Below are 24,017 nucleotides of genomic sequence, written 5' to 3'. Positions count from 1 at the left end.
TGGTGACACCATATCCTCATGGCTGAGAAAACACCTTTTGTACAATAAGTGCTTCATGTTATCGAACTTCCCGTTCACCAAAACCTTCTATACTGACCTTCCCCACGGCCGCTTTGAAGCAGTCTCTCAGAGCTATCTGAGATGCCGCCTCCCGGGCTACAGTCCTCATTTTGCCCTCATTTTGTTTGGTGCCATCCTAAAATGTTCTCTCTAAGAAAGCAAAGGTTTTAGAAATTATCACTGGTATCTATGCTCACCAATCTAAAAAATGCTAATATAAAAGTCAGTTCTTGGCAGTCAAGGTGTCCTCCCGGGGGAGGCAGCATGGCTCAAGCATTCGTGAACAGCAACATCCAGTCTGGGAAGGTGGTTGTGTTCATCAAGCCCACCTGCCCCTACGGCAGAAGGATTCAGGATTCAGGATTCCTCAGCCAACTGCCCTTCAAACAAGGGCGTTTGGAATTTGTCAACATCACAGCCAACGGCGACACCAATGAGATTCAAGATTACTTGCAACAGCTCACAGGAGCCAGAACGGTACCTCGGGTCTTCATTGGTAAAGAGTGCATAGGTGGATGCACTGATCTAGTAAATATGCATGAGAGAGGGGAACTGTTGACACGGCTAAAGCAAATTGGAGCTCTGCAATAATTACAGAGCAGATCCAGGCTGATATCCCCCTTGAAGACTGGGTGGCACTGCCGATAATGCCGACAGTTCCTGGAGGATGGACCTGGGGAAACTACCCAGTTACAGCAACTGTTTACTTAAAATTCTGAAATATGTTAATATCAGTAAAAAGGGACGGGCATTTTGGGAGGCCAAAAACAGCTTCTTTTGATTCAGTATTAAAAATGGACGAACTTGTCAAAAAAAAAAAAGTCAATTCTTGGTTTCCTAATGTAAGTAGGAACTGTGTTTTCGGTAAAGAAGGTATGGGGAATAGAATTGCATTTTGTGAGGGGAAAAGGAGTAAGGCTGACTTACAGGTGGCTTCTTAGGATGGAAGAACAAAGTAATGGGTACAGAAAGTGATAAGGTTTGTGAAAAGTGAGCCATGAGAAGTGAGCTTTGTACATGGTTTAAAATAAGTGTAAAATAAATTTAATTAAGTTTGCCTTTTAATAATGTAAAACTTATTTAGCTTTGAGTTTCACTTTTCTGTCTGTTGCAAAACTTGACTTTAGCTTTTCTGTCTATTAAGATGACACCTTTCTTCAGATGGTGAACTGCCTTTGATAACAGATTTAAGTTTCTTTATCTCTTAAATGATTTGTTCTGAAATCTTTTATTGTTACTTTGGCTATATGAAGAATGATTGTTTCACAATGACCTATAATCCTATCTGACTGAGTGTTCTAAACCTTTTTGATACTTGTTGACAAAACTTCCTAAGTCATTGTAATGAAGAACTTTATTTCTAGCTAACTTTGCCATGCTTCAGAGGGCCCCTGAAATACCCCAAAGAGACATGTTACACTAACTAGGCTGATTTTCTATACATAATGACATGGGAAGTATTGTCAAGTGAGTAATAAGTCTCAGGTTATATTGTATGGTAAATGTTACTAATACAGATATCATAGAAACTACATGGCGTTCCTAAAACTCTGATATGTTTGGGTAAAATGTTATCAGGCATAATTCTAATTACTACCTCAAAATATTGTCATAGCACTAATCAAGTTTCTCAAAAATACTTGCTCTTCGAGAAGATTTATAGAAAGGAGTTTCAGGTAAATATCAAGTTTCTGAACTGGGTAAGGATTCTAATGAAAAACCTGATGACTTCACAAAGCTTAACAGAAGGACTGAAGAATATGCTTATAACTTTTACGGTTTGCATCTGAAAAATCACTTGCTTGAATATGTGTTTTCCAGGTGTAAGGAAAAATAACCTTCCCCTGAAAGTAATTATGACAGTAATTTGGTAAAATTATATTTTATACACAAATAGAAACGTTTCTCTTTTCTCCCTATCTGAACCCTTCTGGAATGCAAAAGTAGGAAATCAAGAAACACCTGGAGTAACAGGCAAATTTGGCCTTGGAGTACAGAATGAAGCAGGGCAAAGGCTAACAGAGTTCTGCCAAGAGAACACACTGGTCATAGCAAACACCGTTTTCCAACAACACAAGAGAAGACTCTACACACAGACATCACCAGATGGTCAACACCAAAATCAGATTGATTATATCCTTTGCAGCCAAAGATGGAGAAGCTCTATACAGTCAGCAAAAACAAGACCAGGGGCGGACTGTGGATCAGATCATGAACTGCTTATTACCAAATTCAGACTGAAATTGAAGAAAGTAGGGAAAACCACTAGACCAATCAGGTATGACCTAAATCAGATCCCTTATGACTATACAGTGGAGGTGAGAAATAGATTTAAGGGACTAGATCTGATAGACAGAGTGCCTGATGAACTATGGATGGGGATTCGTGACACTGTACAGGAGACAGGAATCAAGACCATCCCCAAGAAAAAGAAATGCAAAAAAGCAAAATGGCTGTCTGACGAGGCCTTACAAATAGCTGTGAAAAGAAAAGTGAAAAGCAAAGGAGAAAACGAAAGATATACCCATTTGAATGCAGAGTTCCAAAGCATAGCAAGGAGACATAAGAAAGCCTTCCTCAGTGATCAACGCAAAGAAACAGAGGAAAACAACAGAACGGAAAAGACTAGAGATCTCTTCAAGAAAATTAGAGATACCAAGGGAACATTTCATGCAAAGATGGGGTCAATAAAGGACAGAAATGGTATGGACCTAACAGAAGCAGAAGATATTAAGAAGAAGTGGCAAGAATACACAGAAGAACTGTACAAAAAAGATCTTCACGACCCAGATAGTCAAGAAGGTGTGATCACTCACACTCACCTGGAGCCAGACATCCTGGAATGTGAAGTCAGGTGGGCCTTAGGAAGCATTACTACAAACAAACCTAGTGGAAGCAATGGAATTCCAGCTGAGCTGTTTCAAATCCTAAAAGATGATGCTGTGAAAGTGCTGCACTCAATATGTCAGCAAATTTGGAAAACTCAGCAGTGGCCACAGGACTGGAAAAAGTTAGTTTTCATTCCAATCCCAAAGAAAGGTAATGCCAACAAATGCTCAAACTACCACACAGTTGCACTCATCTCACACACTAGTAAAGTAATGCTCAAAATTCTCTAAGCCAGGCTTCAGCAATACGTGAACTGTGAACTTCCAGATGTTCAAGCTGGTTTTAGAAAAGGCAGAGGAACCAGAGATCAAATTGCCAACATCCACTAGATCATCAAAAAGCAAGAGAGTTCCAGAAAAACATCTATTTCTGCTTTATTGAGTATGCCAAACCTTTGACTGTGTGGCTCTCAATAAACTGTGGAAAATTCTGAAAGAGATGAGAATAGCAGACTACCTGACCTGCCTTTTTTAGTTAGATTACAAACTGCTATTTCTTGTACTGTAATCAGAGAAGAAGCCAAAAAACAGCTAGAGAAATTACTTGCTTCTGAGAATGCAAATCAGGAATGTCAAAGAGCTATCCCTCCAACTCCTGAGACTAGGACTATTATTGATTATTTGAAGGCTTGTCGCAATCTAGGATCAGAAACTCAAGAGATGCAAATGCTCGCTGAGACAATGGCTGCTGCCTTTAGAATGGGAAATGAAGGATACTTTACATGTGGAGATAAAAGCCATTTAAAAAGGGACTACCATAAGAAGGCTAATAAAAAACTTCCAAGAATCTGCCCTCGCTGCCATAGAGGAATGCACTGGGCCAAAGACTGTAAATCTAAATTTGATATTGAGGGAAACCTATTCCGGGAAACTCCAAACAGGGGACCCTCCAGGTCCCCAACAACAAAAACCAGGGGCAAATTCTATCTTTTCCCTCAAACCCTCAACATCCGGCAGTGCTTACTGCCTTACATTTCTATTAACTCCTCTAATTAGGTACGGACAGGCGGATTCAGCAGTACAGATCAGAAACAATCCTTATGGACATCATTGGTATCTGAATATGCCTGACCAAATAGAAATATCAAAATTAATGGAAAAAGATTTCCTGATCTCCTAGACACTGAATCTGATATTAATATTATTTCCAAACATTTATGGCCCAAATCCTGGCCTATACAAAAAATCTCTTGCCAAGTTGCAGGAATTTCTCAAACCAAAGTACAAGAAATTTATCAAAATGTTCAAATCTACCCATATGAAGGACCAAAAGGCAAGCCTGCAACATTTAAGACCTTATGTGATAGATGCACCCCTTAATCAAATAGGAAGGGACTTACTTATGCAATGGCCAACTCAGATATACATTCCACATTTTTCCTAGGGGCCACTGCTCATTTAACAAACAAAACAATTCTTAAAATAACTGGGAAGAATGATGAGCGTATTTGGACAGAACAATGGCCCTTTACGAAGGAAAAATTACAGGCTACTAAAGAACTTATAGACACACAATTAGAATTAAAACATATTGAGGAATCTTACTCTCCTTGGAACTCTCCTATTTTTGTAATAAAAAAGAAATCTAACAAATGACATCTCTTAACAGGCCTTAGAAAGGTTAATGCATCTATGAAACCTATGGCTGTACTACAACCAGGGATCCCATCACCTACTACTATTCCTCAGAAGTGGCACATTATTAGTACTGATTTACAAGATTGGTTTTTGAATATACCTTTACACCCTTTAGACCGAGAGAGATTCACTTTCTCTCTCCCTTTTCCTAATCACATCGGTTCTCATAAAAGATTTCAATAGAATGTGTTACCTCAAGGTATGCTTAACAGTCCTACTATTTGTCAAAATTTTGTAGCCAAGGCTTTACCTCCAATGTGACAGCAATTCTCTCATGCATATATCATTAATAGTATACTGTAACTACACAAAGGAAAAATGATATTTTTGACACTGAAAGGCCATGATGCTCTTTAGACTCCACAAAAAACTGATTAAAATAAAATCTTTTTTCAAATTGCAAAACAAGTTCTTGTTCCACGTGCAGTTAGGAAAAGGTTAACTTGTTAAAATACATTTTTGGAGCTCCAATTCTGGATGGGAAAAAAAAATAGGCCTAAGAAAAAACCTAAAGTTAATTCTTATCATGTCCTTGGGATACACAGCCCACTCTATTTGGGACTCCAGCCATAAACAAATTGGTGGAACTCAGAAAAAAAAAAAAAAAAAATATATATATATATATATATATATATCAAAAAGATATTTTAAATTTCAAGCAGAAAACTGTATCTGTCTAAGTAAAATTATCTAGGTCTCAATGTATGTCTTTGCTTTTGGATATGAAATTAATGAGCTCTATTTAAATTCAAGTTCATGTGAACTGAAAAATATTCAATATTAAATGTTTATTTAAATATAAATATAATTAATTGTTTGCTAATCTAATTAAGACAGGTCTTACATCATCAACATTATATAATAATTTTACTGTGCCTAGATTTAAGATAAACTAAATTTGTCAACAAAAAAGTAACTATATATATATAAATATACAAATGAGATGAAAAATTTTAGATAAAGTCTATTAAAAATAATTATATTTTTTAAATGTCTATCTAAACTAATCTCTTAGGATGGGTAACTTAAACTCCTAAAATTGTACTAAACTAAATAATAAAAGTTTATTAAATAGCTAGATCATTTCCAAATAAAGTAAGATTTTAAAACATTAATTACTGAACACTAACTTCCTCTTACAAAAAGTTTCTCTTACAGGAAAACTAAGGAGATTTTAGACTATCAATAAATATATATAAATATAAATATTTACATAACAAAACAAATATATATATAATAAATATATTCACCAATCTATAAAATGCTAATATATAACACTTCATAATTGCTAAATTGCTAATATAACACTTCATAGTTGCTAAAAAAAGATGTATGCTTTTAATAAAAAGATACAAGAAATGGCAAATAAAATGATGAATACAAATATATAAAAAAGGTTTATGACAAATGAAAGAGAATTTTATGGCAAATGGATGTAACTCACTGCCCTGAACTTTCTTCCTCTTCCTTCTTACATGTCTCGATCGATACAAATTCTTCTTTTATATGGGCCACACCTCTCTGAGGTGAAACTACGGGACAAGTTATAACCCACCTGTGAGCTTACGTTGCAATAATGAGAACATCTAATACTATAAAAACAGATTATGGCCTATATTTCTAAGTAGCTCAAACAATTTTTACATCCATTCTCTATTAAACAGATTACAGATATTCCTTATAATCCACAAACACAAGACATAGTTAAACAAAGACATCGCACACTGAAACTACAAATAAAAAATTAAATAAGGGGGAAAACACAGGAACACTTTTATCTTCCTTATCCAGCAGACTTTACTAGATTCCAACGCAATATATTCTTTAAACCTATAACTATTGTTATATAGCTTTATTTGTTTTAAATTTTCTAAACTTACCGCAAGGAGATATCTTGACAAGAGCAAAAAAACATTTTGAGGAATTGAAGGACTCTTCTCTTCCTCTGCCCATATGGTACCAAGACAGGTTGAATAAACAATGGAAATCTGGGAAATTAATCTTACAGGGAAAGGGGTCTGCTTGTATTTCCCCAGATGGATTCAACGAACTCACATGGCTTCCTCTTTGGAACATCCGACCCAAGGGGGCCCCCGGTCTTCAAGATAGAGGCGAGACAACAAAGACTCCAGCAGGAAGAAATTCCAATATGGGCCATGGCGGCTCTAAAGATCTCCAGAAAGCACCGCCCTCAGCGGCATCAAACTTATGATCTCCCCTCTTGAAGACAAATAAAAACCCATTACTAATCAAGGTGAAAATCTGCTTTCTCAACAGAGAATGCCTTGGAGTCCTGAAAATATTTTTGTTGCCCTGCTTGCTTTGGCCTCACCCCCTCATTCGCCCCCAACCCCCGCCACCCCTCCCCGCTCGAGCTGAACTAATTAATCACACTTACTGAGCTTACATACCCAACACCCCTTTACTTCAGGTCATAGAATGGACAGAGAGAGGACCAATTAACCAATGACTCCATATATATGCCGTCTCCCTGGAGCCTTAAAGGGCCCTCACACCCTGAAGAAGAAGGGAAACTAATTAATATCTCTCTAGGTTATGAAGTCCTTCCTTTGTGTATGGGCCCAGCAAAATTATGCATAAACATTAGCCGACAAACCTGGGCTTTTGCCCTGCTTCCAAAAGAGGACTTTACGACGTTGCTTAGATTATTTACTGCCCTTTCTTTGTCCATGAACCATGTTTATATTACTGAAACTTTAGGGAAAGAGTTAGGGAACGAACAAAGAACACGATGCAGAGTGTTTACTAATAAGAACTTTAAATTTGCTCTGGTTCATTGGGACAAATGTCAGGCCAAATCAGGAAAATTAATGTCTGTGGCTAATCATACAATTGTCGATTGGGGACCCCATGGTATGTGGTTATCTAACTGCTCAGATGATATTAACAGCACTGTGTGTGATTGTGCTACTCAAGTACCAAAGGTTACTAACACTGCAATGGAACATCACCATGACAAAGGACTTCTTGGGTGGCTTGACGGTGGAATGCCACCCCCTCGTCCTCCAATCGTCCTCGATAAACAGATTGGGCCTGAACAATGGGACATCTGGAAACTTGCTCTGAGCTCCGAAGAACTTGGGACTTGGACTGGACATTTCACAGGGACCAATCGTAGTCATAGAAACTATTTCTTTCGTTATAATCAATCATATGTCTTACAAGCCTGTGTTCCCCTCCCTTGTATTCTAGCTATAGGAAGTTTACAATTCAGTAAGACTTTACATTCTGTAACTTGTATAAATTGCAAATTATATACTTGTCTTAACTCTTCGACTTCCTTAAGAAATGAATCCCTTTTGAGTCTTCGATCTCCACGTAGTCTGTGGTTACCAATCAATCTCCAGTGGCCCTGGGAAGAAGGTCCCACGGCTGGACTTGCTTCCCGGATACTTACTAAACTGCTCCGGCGATCTAAACGATTCATCGGATGGCTGATTCTTGGCATTCTGGGACTAACAGCTATTTGCACCACTGCTGCCATCACTGGCGTTGCATTACAGACCTCAGTTCAAACATATAATTTTATCCAAACTTGGACTAAAGATGCTCATACTATGTGGGCCACTCAGGCTCAGAGAGATGAGAATATTCAAGATGAAATACAGGAACTAAAAACAGCCATCAAATGGGTTGGAGATCAATCAATAGATGTACAACAACAGGTGATGCTAAAATGTGATTGGAATTCTACTCAATTTTGTGTTACTCCTGTTCAAGTCAATAATAGTACCTACAACTGGGAACAAATCAAATTTCATTTACAAAACATACATGATAATGCCTCTCTGAATGTACAAGTATTACAAAAAGACATCTTTGAAACCTTTTCTAAAAATCTGCCCTCTTCCACTAATTTGGAAACTTTAGCTGAATAACTAGCTTATCTGGGCTGGAGCCACACGGATAGTTTCAAAGCATTACTCACAGCATCAGGTCTGGAACTGTAATTTGGGTGATTGTCTTGATGATTGTATTTGTTGTTTACCATTGCCTTCATGCAAAAATTGTTAAAAGAAACTCAAATGGTCAGAACCCTTTTTACAAATATTGTAAATAAATAAGGGGGAATTGTCAGGGAATGTTTAACAGGAGGATTCCTACGTGCTGCTTCTCAGAAATCCTCTGTTCCTTACCAGTTTCTCTTGTCAGAAACCAGTGGAACGGCACCGGCTCCCAGGACTGAGGTCATTGGATGAGACAGGGTTGAATCTCCTTCAGTAAACATTCTCCTTACAAAACTGCTTAGTCTCCATCCTCTTTCTTGAGATATGGATTGTCTCCTGACCTTGTGATCATTATTAATCCCTTGGTAACGGTTGCTGTATGTTTGGTTTTCTGATCTTTATCATTATCGAAAGAAATTTCTTGTACAACAGCCTATATATACAACAGAAAGATCATTAAAGCACCTTTGCTCCATCAGAGCTTGGGTCCCCCTGTCTTTCCTTCTTTCTCTCTCTTTCACTTTCTTATCGTTGACTCCAGACTGCCACGTTCTGGTCCATTAAAGGACCCCGACAGATTCCAACGCAATATATTCTTTAATCCTATAACTATTGTTAATACAGCTTTGTTTTAAAATTTTTAAACTTACTGCAAGGGGATATTTTGATAAAAGCAGAAAAAGATTTTGAAGCATTGAAGGATACCGTCCTTCCTCTGCCCACCTGTTATCAAGACGGGTTCACTCAACAATGGAAATCTGGAAAATTAATATTACAAGGAAAGGGGTATGCTTATATTTCTCCAGATGGAACCAACGAAAGCAGTTGGCTCCCTCTTCGGAAGATCCGCCCCAGGGGAGCTACTGGCATTCAAGATAGAGAAGAAATGGCAAAATCCCCAGGAAGAGGAGTTTCTAGTACAAGCAATGGCGACCTTAAACATTTACAACAAACGCCGCACTCGACATCATCGACCTTATGATCTCCCCGCTTTGGGACAGATAAAAACCCTTACTAATCAAGCTGAAAACCTGGTTTCTCAACAGGGAATGCCTTGGAATCCAGAAAAGATTTTTGTCGCTATGCTTGCTTTTGCTTCCCCCGTGCAGGCTGACTTGATTAATCACACTTACTGGGCTTATATACCTAACCCCCCTTTATGGCAGGTTGCAGAACGGACAGATATAGGACCGGTTGTATCCAGTAATGACTCAGTGCATATGCCTCCTCCTTGGAGCTTGGAGGGGCCCTCTCATCCTGAGGAAGAAGGAAGATTAATTAACATTTCTCTAGGCTATGAAATCCTTCCTATATGCATGGGCCAAGCAGAATTATGTATTAATGTTAGTCGACAAACGTGGGCTTTCATCCTGCCTCCAAAAAAGAACTTCCGCACATTGTTTAGACTCTTCATTGCCCTGTCCTTTTATGAGAACCAAGTCAATAGTACCAATATTCTAGGAAAAGGAGAAAAGTTGGAATGTAAGAGGTTTACTTATAAGGATTTTAAATATACTCCTGTGTATTGAGATAAATGTCAAGCTAACATGGAAATTAATGTTTGTGGCCAATTACACCATTGTTGATTGGGGAACCCATGGTATGTGGTTATCTAACTGCTCAGATGATATTAACAACACTGTATGTGATTATGCTACTCAAGTAGCATAGAAGATTACTAATACTATGATGGAACATTACCATGACAAAGGACTTCTCGGCTGGCTTGACGGTGGAATGGCACCCCCTCACCTCGAATCGTCCTCAATAAACGGATTGGGCCTGAACAATGGGACATCAGGAAACTTGCCGTGAGCGCCAAAGAACTTGGAACTTGGACTGGCTATTTCATGGGGACCAGCCGTAGTCATAGTAGCTATTCCTTTCATTATAATCATTCGTATCTCATACAAGCTTGTGTTCCCCTTCCTTTTGTTATAGCCATAGGGAACTTACAATTTAATAAGACTTTACATTCTGTGGCTTGTATAGATTGCAAATTGTATACTTGTCTTAATTCTTCTATTTCTCTAAAAATACAAATCCCTTTGGATTCTTTGATCTCGACATAGTCTGTGGTTGCCAGTAGATCGCCAACAACCCTGGAAAGACGGTCCCATGGCAAGACTTGCCTCCTAGTTACTCACTAAATTACTCCGACGATCTAAGCGATTCACTGGAAGGTTGATTCTTGGCATTTTGGGGTTAATAGCCATCGCAGACATTGCTTTACAAACTTCAATTCAAACACAAAACTTTATTCACAATTTGACTAAAGATGCTCATACTATATGGGTCACTCAGGTACAGGTAGATGAATAAGTTGAAGATAAAATTCAGGAATTAAAAATAGCCATCCAATGGGTTGGAGATTAATTAATAGATTTACAAAAACAAGTATTATTAAATTGTGATTGGAATTCACATCAATTTTGTATCACTCCTCTTCGGTTCAACCACAGTGCTTACAAGTGGGAACAAATCAAATTTCATTTACGAGATATACAGAATAATGCTTCCTTAAATGTACAATTGTTGCAAAAGGAAATCCTTGAAACCTTCTCTAAGAGTCTACTCTGTTCCAACAATTTGGAAACCTTAGCTGAACAGCTTGCTGCTCAATTATCTGGGTTAGACCCTCGAAGATGGTTTCAAGGCATTACACATAGTACTGGATCTGGAACTATAACGCTGATAATTATCCTGGTGACTATATTGGTAATGTACTGATGCCTTTCAACTAAAATTGTCCAAACTATACAAACTCAATTCGTCAGGGCCTTTTTCACAAAAGTGTCTACAGTCATCCCCAATGATGACAAAATAAAAAAGGGGGAACTGTCAGGGGACGTTCAACTTTAAGGGATCCAATATGCTATTTTCTTCTTCTGTGTGCCAATTTCTCAAGGACTCTCTATTCCTTATCAGTTCCTGGAAAACAGGAATGAGCAGAGCTGCACGCAGTTCTCAGGACTGAGATCACGAGATAGGGCACCTCCTTGGATTCCTTTCAGAGACTCCCTTCAGTGAACTTTCACTTAAAGGTAATCTATTGAGTTATGCCCCTCTTACTCAGGATATTGAATGCTTTCTGGCGCTTTGAAGATTATTTGCTTGGCTTTGTTTCTGCTCAATTTTTTTACTGCCTAAAGCTGCCTTGTATGAAGATATAGAAACATGTGGTTCTGCATATAAAGCACCCTTGCTTCACTTGAGACTTGGGTCCCCTGTGTCCTTCTTCTCATCGAATCCAGTCCCCAGGTCCCGGTCTACAAGGACCGTGACAGCTCTGTCTTCATTTTCCACAGATAAGAGTAACTCTTCTTTAATCATACATACAACAGTTATTTCTATCCAATGGAGAACATGACCCTTTTCCTATGCATTGTTCCTAGCACACCATCAGTCCCTGGTCACTGTCCCTCTCCTCCTACGAAAAGCCCAGTCCTTTTAACATCTTGCCTACTCTTCTCAAGGTCAGTTGGTAGAATATTATGTTTTATAACAGGCTGGACTATGTACAGAAGGGCTTCCTGATCCTACTGACCATGATGAGTCATATCTTAGGTTTACATTATTTTCCACCCTCGCTGTTGCTAATTCACACACACTACTGAATTTTGTAACTCAGGCTGTGTGTTTTTCCAGGAAACAAGGATGTGAATGAATCATATCTGATGAAATCGGCCCCTTCATCTCACTGATTCCTTCCCAGAGACCATCATGAAACGTGTGTAGCAAATGCATTTGATCAATGTATTACCAAAGCCAAGCTCTTAGAGCTCACCACACAACAGGCCAATAAACTGAGAGACTATTTGTTGGGCAAGGAATAGTGACTTTATTCAGAAAGCCAAGAGACCAAAAAGATGGTGGATTACTGTCCCAAAGAATCATCTTTGCTGAGTTAGAATTCGGGTTTCTTTTACACAAAAAGATCTATATAGCTTCTCTGCAAATATAGGCTTACTCCAGTGGCTGAGTACCTGAACTAAAGTCATCAGAGAATACATAGAAAAAGGTAAAGGACTAGCCACAACCACTGAGTCTGGGAAGTATGGCTCCACTATGTTCCTATCTTGTGACTTTGGGGTAAGATCCTTGCCACACACTTGACATTGCTGTGTGTTTTCTCCAGGATAAATACTCTGATGCTACTGGCGAGATGTGAGCTGTGAGGATAGGGTTTTTTCTTTCACATTTGTGAAATTGGTGAGGAATCTTTCCAGAATGAATTCATGTTCTACCTGACATGTTCTAACCTGACTAATAAACACATATATATCTGGCTTCTATCCAGTATGAATTTTCCCATGAAGCCTAAGATGTTGCCACACTCATCATATTTGTATGGTTTCTCAGTAGTATGAATTCTCTGACCAAAACTAGGGTGTGAAGTTTGAACTTTGAATTTTGAAGACTTCTACCATATACCACATTCACATAAGTTTCTCTCATGTATGGATTTTCTGATGTTTAGTGAGTGCTGAGACCTGAGTGAAGGATTTTCCACACTCGAAACATTTGAAAGGTTTCTCTATATGTATTCTCCGATGACTTGTAAGGTGTGAATTTCGACTGAAGAACTTGCCACACTCATTACATCTATAAGGTCTCTCTCCAGTATGAGTTCTCCAATGAAGGCGAAGATGTGGTTTTTGACCGAAGACTTTTCCACACTCATCACATTTGTAAGGTTTCTCACCAGTATGAACTGTCTGATGACTTAAAAGGGTTGACTTTACACGAAAGGCTTTGCCACACTCATCACATTTGTAAGGTTTTTCTCCAGTATGAACTGTCTGATGCCTTAAAAGGGTTGACTTTGCATGAAAGGCCTTGCCACACTCATCACACTTGTAAGGTTTCTCTCCAGTATGAAATCTCTTATGACTTATGAACTGTGAAGGTTGACTAAAGTGCGTGCCACACTCATTATATTTGTAAGGGTTCTCTCCAGAATGAACCCGTTGATGACCAGCAAGGTGATCACTTCGGCTAAAGACTTTGTCACATATATCACATTTAAATAATTTCTTTCCTGTATGAATTTTCTGATGTCTCATGAGGTTTGAGCTGTCAGTAAAGGCCCTGCCACACTCATCACATTTGTAAGGTTTCTCTCCAGTATGAAGTGTCTGATGCCTTAAAAGGACTGGCTTTACACGAAAGGCCTTGCCACACTCATCACATTTGTAAGGTTTCTCTCCACTATGAACTCTCTGATGCCTTAAAAGGCCTGGCTTTACACGAAAGGCCTTACCACACTCATCACATTTGTAAGGTTTCTCTCCAGTATGAACTCTCTGATGACTTAAAAGGACTGACTTTACACGAAAGGCCTTACCACACTCATCACATTTGTAAGGTTTCTCTCCAGTATGAACTCTCTGATGCCTTAAAAGGACTGACTTCACAGGAAAGGCCTTACCACACTCATCACATTTGTAAGGTTTCTCTCCAGTATGAACTCTCTGATGACTTAAAAGGGTTGACTTTTCACGAAAGGCCTTGCCACACTCATCACATTTGTAAGGTTTCTCTCCAGTATGAACTGTCTGATGCCTTAAAAGGACTGACTTTAGGCAAAAGGCCTTGCCACACTCATCACATCTGTAAGATGTCTCTCCAGTATGAACTTTCTGATGCCTTAAAAGGACTGGCTTTACTCGAAAGGCCTTACCACACTCATCACATTTGTAAGGTTTCTCTCCAGTATGAACTCTCTGATGACTTAAAAGGGTTGACTTGTCACGAGAGGCCTTGCCACACTCATCACATTTGTAAGGTTTCTCTGCAGCATGAAATCTCTTATGACTTATCAACTGTGAAAGCTGACTAAAGTGCTTGCCACACTCATTACATTTGTAAGGTTTTTCTCCAGTATGAACCCTCTGATGACCAGCAAGGTGTGCATTTTGGCTGAAGACTTTGTCACGTATATCACATTTAAATAATTTCTTTCTTGTATGAATTTTCTGATGTTTCCTGAGGTTTGAGCTATCAGTAAAGGCCTTGCCACACTCATCACATTTGTAAGGTTTCTCTCCAGTATGAACTGTCTGATGCCTTAAAAGGATTGACTTTACACGAAAGGCCTTGCCACACTCATCACACTTGTAAGGTTTTTCTCCAGTATGAACCCTCTGATGAACAGCAAGGTATGCATTTTGACTGAAGACTTTGTGACAGATATCACATTTAAATAGTTTCTCTCCTGGATGAATTTTCTGATGTCTCCTGAGGTGTGACCTATCAGTAAAGGTTTTGCCATACTCACTATATTTGTAACATGTCACTTCAGAATGAATTTTCAAATGACGTGCAAGCTGTGAACTTTGAGCAAACAATTTGTCACCAACTTCATGTTTATGTAGTTTCTCTCTTGTATGGATGGCCTGATGTTTAATGAGGTATGAGTCCTTAAGATAGGCTTTCCCACACTCATCACATTTGTAAGGTTTTTCCCTGTGTGCTTTGAGGTCTTGTGTTATTACTGAAAGATTCCTAAAATCATTCCCATATATATTAGAAACACTGGTTTGGACACAAGGAGGAATTCTTTGAAGTGGTAAAAATGACAAACTGTTGTTGACAGACCTCTCAACCTCATTATATTCAGAAATTGTCCTGCCAGTTTGAAATATCTGCAGTTTTTCCTGAAAGTTAAACCCAAGCCTGTTTCCAAAGGGCTTGATTCCTGCATCCTTTCTATAATGTGAATCTCTTCCATCAGGCACATTTCCATTAAGGCTTACAGGTGTTCCTTTGTGATTTCTTTTGTCATCTCTCCCCTGACACTCAAAGTCACACATGTTTTCCTGACTTTCCAAAAGATGAAAATGTTTGATTTCACAGCTTTCAGATCTTCCCAGCATCAATGTTTGGAATGGTTCTCGTTTATCACTGTTTGCTTTGGGTTGTAAATGCTTGATCACATGTGTAGGAGAGATATCTACAAGATAAAAAGAACCATAGGTACCTGCTCACAATAATTCAAAAATAAATGTTTCATGTTGAATATCTATTGCACCAAAAGTAATATACCAAGTTATGAAACACCACAATGATGACCTTAAGGTTTTAGAAACACTAAAGGAATAGAATTCTTAACATGAGAAAGCATGATAACATAAATTCACCGTTAAAGTAGCCTAGTTTTAAAAACCATATGCCAAACACACTCATATTGGACAATATTATGGCAACTCTCAAAAACAGAGTTAGTTTTCTACCAGGATCCCTAGGAACATATCAATCGACAGTTGTCTCAAATTGAAAAGAAAAATATTACACTATCATTGTATTCTGCATACATACTATACATAAATAAATTCTAAGCAATATATTATATATTGTAACAGTAAATAATCCAAAACCAAGCTAACCCCATTAATAATGAACTATCCATAATTTGTTGTTTACAATTGAAAACAAATGAGAAAATGAAGAAGATGACTAAAACAATTTTTTGGAAACAACAGTTTTCTAAATCTGCTATAGAACTACGTACCCAACAAGAAAAGGCATTTTACAATGTTAACAAGTAGTATGTGTCAGCTGTATTGCAGAATACACGCTAAAAGACCATCATCTGTAAATGACATATTGAGACGTAAAATATTCACCAGTTTTCTAAAGCCAAGAACCAAAGCAATCCCTACCTATGTTGTTGTTCAGTCGCTCAGTTGTGTTTGACTCTTTGCGACCCCGTGGACTGTAGCCCACAGGACTCCTCTGTCCATGGGATTTCCCAGGCAAGAATAATGGAGTGGGTTGCCATTTCCTTCTCCATGGGATCTTCCTGACTCAGGAATCAAACCTGCATCTTCTGCATTAGCAGGTGAATTCTTGACCACTGAGTCACCAAGGAAGGCTAATCCCTAGCCGTGCACTATTCTTAATTACCTGGTTTAATGGCACCAAAGTATAATAAATAGAAAGTGAGTGCTTTGTGTGTTTATTGACTAGGGTCAGACACAGTATTGCTGAAAAATGTAGCAAGTGAAAAGCGTACAAGATATAAAGGAGTTGAGGTTTGACAGAAAACAAAATTCTATAAGCAATTATCTTTCAATTAAAAAATAAATAAAATTTTAAACAGATACAATGTAGATAAAGTCATATATATCATCAAGAACATGACAGAATGTAGATATTACCTTTCTTAAACAAAAGTAAATGTTGGGTATTTACTATAAAACATGCACTAGTGTAAGCCAACTGACAGCACTCATTTGCTTTAAAAGGCTTCAGGTAAATTAACATGTTTTTCTCTAATCAGAGCAGGAGCTATATTCAATTGGCCCACAGAGTGGTAAGAGAACCAGGATATGAATCTGCACCTACAGACTGAGAAAAATTATTTGTAAACATGACCACCCACCGAATGAATAGATTAGAAAATATTAGAAAAAAAAAATACAAGGAACTTAGAAAATATCAAGGAAAATACAAGACAGAAGTAGTCTCTTTAACTGTTATTCAACCATCCCATCTCAAAATGGTTTGTGAGTCATCATGGATGCACAGAGTGATTGAGGTCATGTCCTGAGAAACTTGTTCAATAAATGACCAGAGATTATCTTTACAGTGAGAGCATGTAGAAGGTGGAGGGATGTGGTAGGTAAGAACAATGTTTCCATCCGTATCAAGGTACTATGTGAGGAATGGTCAGGACTAACAAAGGGCCTGCATGGAGCATAGGGTACACAGCCTGATGTCAGATATCAGCTTGGGGCTGCATGTCTTTGTGAAAATAACTGAGACCGCAAACTAATATACTGACCTGAAAAGAAAAGAACTGCTTCAGCAAGTTTATGGGCATTATACTATGGGTATGGGACAGAAACAGGAGAGATTTTAAAAGTGACTATGTGGTGATATATGATATCACCATATATGTGGTGATATATGTGGTGATATATGGAGAAAGCAGGATAATACCTGTTATACTATTTACAATGTAATGTATCCAACTGTGAATTTTGTACGTTACAATAGAATGCTTATATTCAAGAAAAACATACACAATATTCCAGGATATTGTATAAGAATCTTATTAGCAGAAATCAGAAGGAAAATCCAGGAAAAGCCTATCTAAACCTGGGTTCCTCTGCCAAGTATGACTAACCTCTCTATCGGACATTCATTTCGCTTCTTCTTCCACACATGTTCATCTCAAGATCGAGGAGTATCAAAGAAAAGAAGGGATTGAAATTGACTCTGGAGGACTGTCCCAGTTACAAAAGCCTTTCTGAGGCTTCCAACTCCTTTTTGTAGAAAAAGGCTTTATTCTTCTAGACCTTCCCTGAGTTCCAAAGCGCAGATTCAAACAGTTACTAATACACAAAAGGATCATAAACCATGATCCAGTGCGATTTACTGCAGGGATGCGAGATTTCTCAATATCCACAAGTTATTCAGTATGATACACCATATAACAGTTGAAGACTAAAAACCGTATGATCATCAGTAGATGCAGAAAAGGTTCCGACAAAATTCAAGTGCCACTTACGATAAAAACCTTCAGAAAGTCAGCACAGATGGACCCTACCTCAACATAATTAAGACTGTATATGTCAAACACACAGCTAACATCATACTCAACAGGGAAAAACTGAAATCATTCCCCTTAACACCATGAATAAGACAAGAATGTTCACTAGTGCCACTTCTATTGAACATATTTTTGGAAGTCCTAGCCACAACAATCAGAAAAGAAAAAGAAATAAAAGGAACTTAAGTTAAAAAAAAATAAAGAAGTAAAACTGTCACTATGATGCTACACACAGAAAATCCCGAAGGTGCCACCAGATGACGACTAGACCTCATCATGAACAGAGTAAACTTGCTGGATACAAAATATATAGAAAACTGCTTCATTTCTATACAGTAATAATAATTTATCAGAAAGTGAAATGAATGAAACACAGCCTCCAAAGCCAGAAAATAACCTGGAAAGATGCATCAGGCCCTCGTGATATTTTCTTTCTCATAATCCTAGAATATACTGACCACTCTACTGGATAGCTTCAAGCAGTGACTTTGAACGGAGCAAGAAAATAACATTAAGAATAGTATCTCCATTAGAGTTTTCTGTTACCTAGTAAATCCACTCCACAGAGACTCACCAGAGGCTACCAATTAAACATAGGTGGATTATCACAGCAAGGAAACCAGATAAAATTTCAGATCCTCAGGAATATATTTCAAAGAAATTTAAGAAGTAAAATGATACAAAGTAAGGAGAATGTAACCTTGGGAACAGTTGACATTCCCAGACTGGGTAGAGCAGCACAAGAGTAAAAACAATACAACACGAAGGTCAGACATTACAGGATCTTGAGATGGGACCATGCGCCTGACCTACAGATGGCAAGCTAAGAGCCCGCGAGATTCACATATGCTCCCCTTGTCGGATCTAGGATCAAAAAGACGACCTCTCTACCACTCTCCTTACATCTTCCTAAGTAACAACCACAGAGGATCCAATCCACCAGCTTGTCCCACTCCTAACCAGAAAAAAACAGCCCTTTTGAGATACAGGTTTTTCTTTATACGTTGTATCTTTGGCTATTTTTACATCACTCCCCATTGTCTAGAGCTTTCTCTCGTGCTCCAATGTGGAGATAATATTCAGATCAGAAACAGAAATTCTGGGACTCCACTGGTGATCCAGTGGTTAAGATGCTACACTTCCAATGCAGGGGGTTCAGGTGTGAATCTTACTCAGAGAGCTAAGATCCCACATGCAGAATGGTGTAGCCAAAAAAAAGTAAACAATCAAGCAAAAACAAACAAAAAGAAATAGATATTCAGGGTTATCAGAAGAAAGAAATCTAAAGTGCTGTGGATTTTTTTAAACACTGAGTCAAAAGTCAAAAGGTACAAAATAGGAAATCGGGTTTCTTGCTGTTTTTCTTTTAACATTTGCCAGTGAGCTTTGGACATAATTAAGCTCTTGGGACAACCTCAGATGTGACATGAGACAGACACAGCATCTGAAGAGGGTCAGTTTAACCTTGTGAAGCTGTGTCATGCCCGAGTCACCAGAACTCTCAGATGAAAGACATCAGGGCCTCCCAAGGGGCACACAGGGAAAATGCAGATACCCAACGGCAGCTCTGGAAGCAAGTCATCCTCACCCACAGACAGCAGGTTCCTGTAGGTCTCCAGCATCACATCCCTGTACAAGGCCCTCTGAGCAGGGTCCAGGAATTCCCACTCCTCCTGAGTGAATTTGATGGCCACATCCTCAGAGGTCAGTTGTTCCTGAAATGAAACCACATGTCACCAAAAGGGCCATGAAAAGTTCTCATTTTCATGCAAAAGAGAAAGGATAGTAAGAAGGAGTAAGGGCTAAGAATTGACTGGATTGAAGTATGTGTTCTAACAGATCCATGCAGGGGTATCTGAAGAAATTATGGATCTCTAATTTTAATTTCTTATGCTTTTTCATAAGACCTTATGAGATCCTCCAATTAATATGGACTTTTCAACACTGTTCAAAATTCATGAACTATATATAAATAAACCTCAACACTGTATTGGCTATACAGAAGTGTCAGGTATTACGTTGGACCCAGTGAGTGTAATTCATTATCCAGATGAGGTACAGCATGAGTGGTGTCTTCAGAGATGATGAAGCCACAGCACTTTTAATGGAAAGGTCAAAATTTTCAGTTATGACGTTGAGAACAGCAGCAAAGACCCAAAGTGTTTGAAGGGTTTCTGTTGCTCTAAATTACTGTAGTATTACTCTAAACATTAAGCAAGTAAGTTACAGACAAGAACCTGTCATCAATATAATAGCTCATTGAAGAACGATCTGTTCCCACCTTACAGAAGAAAAACCGTGTCATAGACACTTTGAGAAACTCGACTCAGATCACGAAGGTTAGAAATGTTACACGAAGCACCTGAACTCAGAGACTTGGGCTCAGCAACTGAAGCGTAAGTATATAACAGTTAAGTAATATGGAGAACATTAAAAGTCCTTTGACACAGGGCTCCTAAAGAAAACTTGAAAGAAGTCCAAGGTGAGCCTCCTCCCTGCCCCTCTGTCTTCTCTGCAGGGGGAGCAGCTCTCAGGCCCCGGGCCTTCATCCCCTGAAAATGGACGCCTGCGCCGAATTCGTCTCCACCCCGTCCCTGATCGGGAGAACCTCCGCCTGCTGAGTGATCACTGTCCGCGGTGGTGAAGGACCGGAGACACTGACCGATGAGGGCCACGGCAGCGTGGCAGCCCCGGGTCCCAGGACCATCTCACTCATTCTTAGCCGCAGCTTCCAAACCAGCGCCATTTCACGGGCCTCTGACACAGAAGCCAAGTGCCCTGGAGCTGGAGCGGCCAGAGCAGGGGAGGCTGGGTCCAGGGCTGGAGGTGGGACCGTGTGCGGGAGCGTCATCACTGCTACCCAGGAACCCTTCTCTGAAACAGCAGCTCGTCTGCACCCTGGGCTTGGCGCTCTCAAAGGCCATGGGGCTCTTTGGCCTGATGGTGGTCTAGCTCATCTTCCTCACGACGTGAAGGAGCTGCTTCCACCTCCCACAGTTCTTTCTCCTGTGTCTGCCCTGTGTGTTCCCTTTCCTGTAACTCCCCAGGCAGCCTGGGGAAAGTGGTGGGCTCAGGGTTTGACAGAAGGAAAGCAAATAAATATTGTATTAATGTGAAGAAAAAAAAAAAGTCCAAGCTGAACAATGTGGAATGGCATGAAGGTCATTAGAGAAATGGATACAGAAACACAACTGTTAGCAACTTACTACTTAAAACACTAACAGGATTGTTTAGACAATTTCAAGGCCACAGATTATACTGATAACATAATTTCAATTGAAAAAAAAAAAACATAATATGTAGCTTTTAAATCAAGATGTCTTCTATCTAAACCACAGACTTGCACATGAATGCATACATATCTATAAAAAGTTAACTGAAAAAATAAAAAATAAAAAATTAACTGAAATGAGAGGATTTGTCTCTTGACAGATTTTTTGGACAATTTTACATCATCCTTTTATTCACATGTATTTCAGCATCTTTCAGATGATAAAAATGTATACTTTGTACTCAGTTGAGTTTGTCAACAGGATTCTATACTAGCCTACCAAAAGAAAACTGGTAAAAACATTTAAAAAAAAAAAAAAGAGAATTTGAACTCAATTCGTAATAAAATTACCATATACAAAAATACAAATACAATTTGATCCATTTAAATTTACATAGTGAGGCATTAACAGAAGCCAAAGACTTTCTTTCCTTTTTCTTCCATTAATAAAACAGTGATTTGAAATTAGAAGAGTCATTAGATTATGACAAAAAAAAATTATCACATTAGTAAAGTAAAAAAACTTCTTGAAGAATTAAAAATCATGGCAAAAGAGAATATAGAAAAAAATATATTCATTAAGCAAGACTATCTCAAGAAACATCAGGATGGGAAGGAAACATTCAATACATTCCTTCTGAAATTACGCTGGCATGAAAGGAGCTGTCCAGGGTGCCTGTCTTTCACCAGGATAGGATGCCCACGAGCAGGGGCCACTAGAAGAAGTAACAGGAGGAAAAACACAGGGCAAGAGACACAGAGTTTGTCAGAGAGTTGAAACTGGTAGTACTCACTAACCTAAGGACATGGAAAGGTGAAAAGGGAAAGGATGCAAAAAGACAGTCCATCCTAAAGAGAGTAGGGGAGACTGTTATATCAGACAAAATAAACTGAAGAAAAAACAAGTGCAATGAGATAAATATTATAGAATGATAAAATGGTCAATCTACCAAAAAGCTGTAAGAAGTAAAAATATATATACATCTAACATTAGATATCTCAGACAAATGAAGCAAACATTAAGGGAAAGGAAGACAGAAATAGTGAAACAGGAATAGTATGGGATTTCAATGCCCAGGTTGAACAAGCATGTACACATCACATGGCCCAACAAAAGCATAAAACACATACATCTCAAGGACATATAAAACATTCTCAATGAGAGACCACATGTTAGGCCACAATTAACAATTTTAAGAGACTGATGCTATAAAAGTATCTTCCCCAACAACAATGAAATAAACACAAGAATAAAAGAAAATTCCCCAAATGTGGCCATTAAACAACTTACTCTTACACCACCAATGGGTCTAAGACAAAAATCACATGGAAAATTTTAAATATGTGGATGAAAACGAAAAGACAACAGTACAAAATTTATAACACACAAAGACTGTATTAAAAGAAAGTCTGAACTGTTAAATGCTTACAGTATAAAAGAGAAAAGATCTTAAATCTGAAATCTATTGCTAGACCTCTAGCAAGTAGAAAACGGAAAACAAACTAAACTCAAGTTTAGCAGAAGGAAACAGGTAAATAAGAAAGATTAAACCAGAGAAAATAGAAAGTAGAAAAATATAAAAATCAACAAACCAAGAGTTGATGTTTTGAAAAAACTGTATAGGAAAACCCCCACCTAGACTAAGGAAAAGAGAAAAACAGACTCAAATAACTAAAAACAGATATGAAACAGGAGTGATTACAACTGAGGTCAAAGAAAGTTTCTAGAGATAAGGAAGTATTATGACCAATAATGCCTACAAATGACAGAATACAGGAGATACTGGCAAATTCTCAGAAACATACAAACTATTTTACTTACTAAGAAATTAAAAAATCAAGAAGTGTTCAAAGTGAAAGTGTTAGCCACTGAGTCGTGTCTGACACTTTGTGACCTCACCAACTGTAGCCCACAAGGCTCCTCTGTCCATGCAATTTCTCCAGACAACAATACTGGACTAACCAGCCATTCCTTTCTCCAGGGAATCTTCCCACCCAGGGATAGAACCTGGGTCTCCTGCACTGCAGGCAGATTCTTTATGATATGAGTCACCAGGGAAGCCCATTGTAACTAGAGAGATTTAAAAAGTAGTCAGAAACCTCTAAGAAAAATATGGGACCAAATTCTACCAAATATTTACAAATAATTACCACTGATCCTGCTAATTCTATGGAGCAAGCATGATTCTAATAGTTTGCTGATTTCCGAAAGACACAAGAAAGGAAAACTGGAAACCAATGCCCCTGACGAATACTCATGCAAAACTAAAATACCTGCAAACCAACTTCAACACATATTAAAACGATCTGGAGAAACAGACAGAGAGAACAGACGGAGGGGGGAGGGGAGGAAGGAGAGGGTGAGGTGTATGGAGAGAGTAACTTACGTCACCATATGTAAAGTAGAGAGCCAATGGGAATTTGCTGAATGACTTAGGGAGCTCCAACAGGGGCTCTCTAACAGCCTACAGGGGTGGGATAGGGAGGAAGATGGGAGGGAGGGGACATATGTATACCTATGGCTGATTCATGTTGGTATTTGGCAGAAAACAACAACCTCTGTAAAGCAATTATCCTTCACTTAAAATAATTTAAATAAATAAATAAAAAGATCTGACACCATGACCAAGTGG

At 38.5% G+C, this 24,017-nt stretch overlaps 3 protein-coding genes across 5 annotated transcripts in view; 1 reads left to right on the top strand and 2 right to left on the bottom strand.

Annotated features, from left to right (window-relative positions):
• LOC122420636 (zinc finger protein 160-like) overlaps positions 1–24,017 on the bottom strand; it is a 132,829-nt gene that overhangs the window by 96,761 nt on the left and 12,051 nt on the right. The gene's annotated exons all lie outside the window — the stretch shown is intronic.
• LOC122420692 (glutaredoxin-1-like) lies at positions 325–809 on the top strand. The gene has a single exon (XM_043436089.1). The coding sequence runs from the start codon at positions 325–327 to the stop codon at positions 649–651; it is 327 nt and encodes a 108-aa protein (XP_043292024.1). The 3' UTR covers positions 652–809.
• LOC122420590 (zinc finger protein 665-like) overlaps positions 12,370–24,017 on the bottom strand; it is a 161,995-nt gene continuing 150,347 nt past the window's right edge. Inside the window, exons 7-9 of one of the 3 annotated variants that reach the window (XM_043435855.1) lie at positions 19,702–19,828; positions 14,569–15,509; positions 12,370–14,316 (exon numbers count right to left, since the gene is read on the bottom strand). In XM_043435855.1, coding sequence (XP_043291790.1) covers positions 13,009–14,316; positions 14,569–15,509; positions 19,702–19,828 — 2,376 coding nt within the window. In that variant the 3' untranslated portion in view covers positions 12,370–13,008. Of the gene's footprint in view, positions 15,510–19,701; positions 19,829–24,017 lie in introns of all 3 variants that reach the window. The other 2 variants (XM_043435854.1, XM_043435853.1) reach the window with 2 other exon arrangements.

The sequence above is a fragment of the Cervus canadensis genome, chromosome 18 (genome assembly GCF_019320065.1).
Source record: "Cervus canadensis isolate Bull #8, Minnesota chromosome 18, ASM1932006v1, whole genome shotgun sequence".
Lineage (NCBI taxonomy): Eukaryota > Metazoa > Chordata > Mammalia > Artiodactyla > Cervidae > Cervus > Cervus canadensis.
This window is presented reverse-complemented; position numbering and strand designations above follow the sequence as displayed.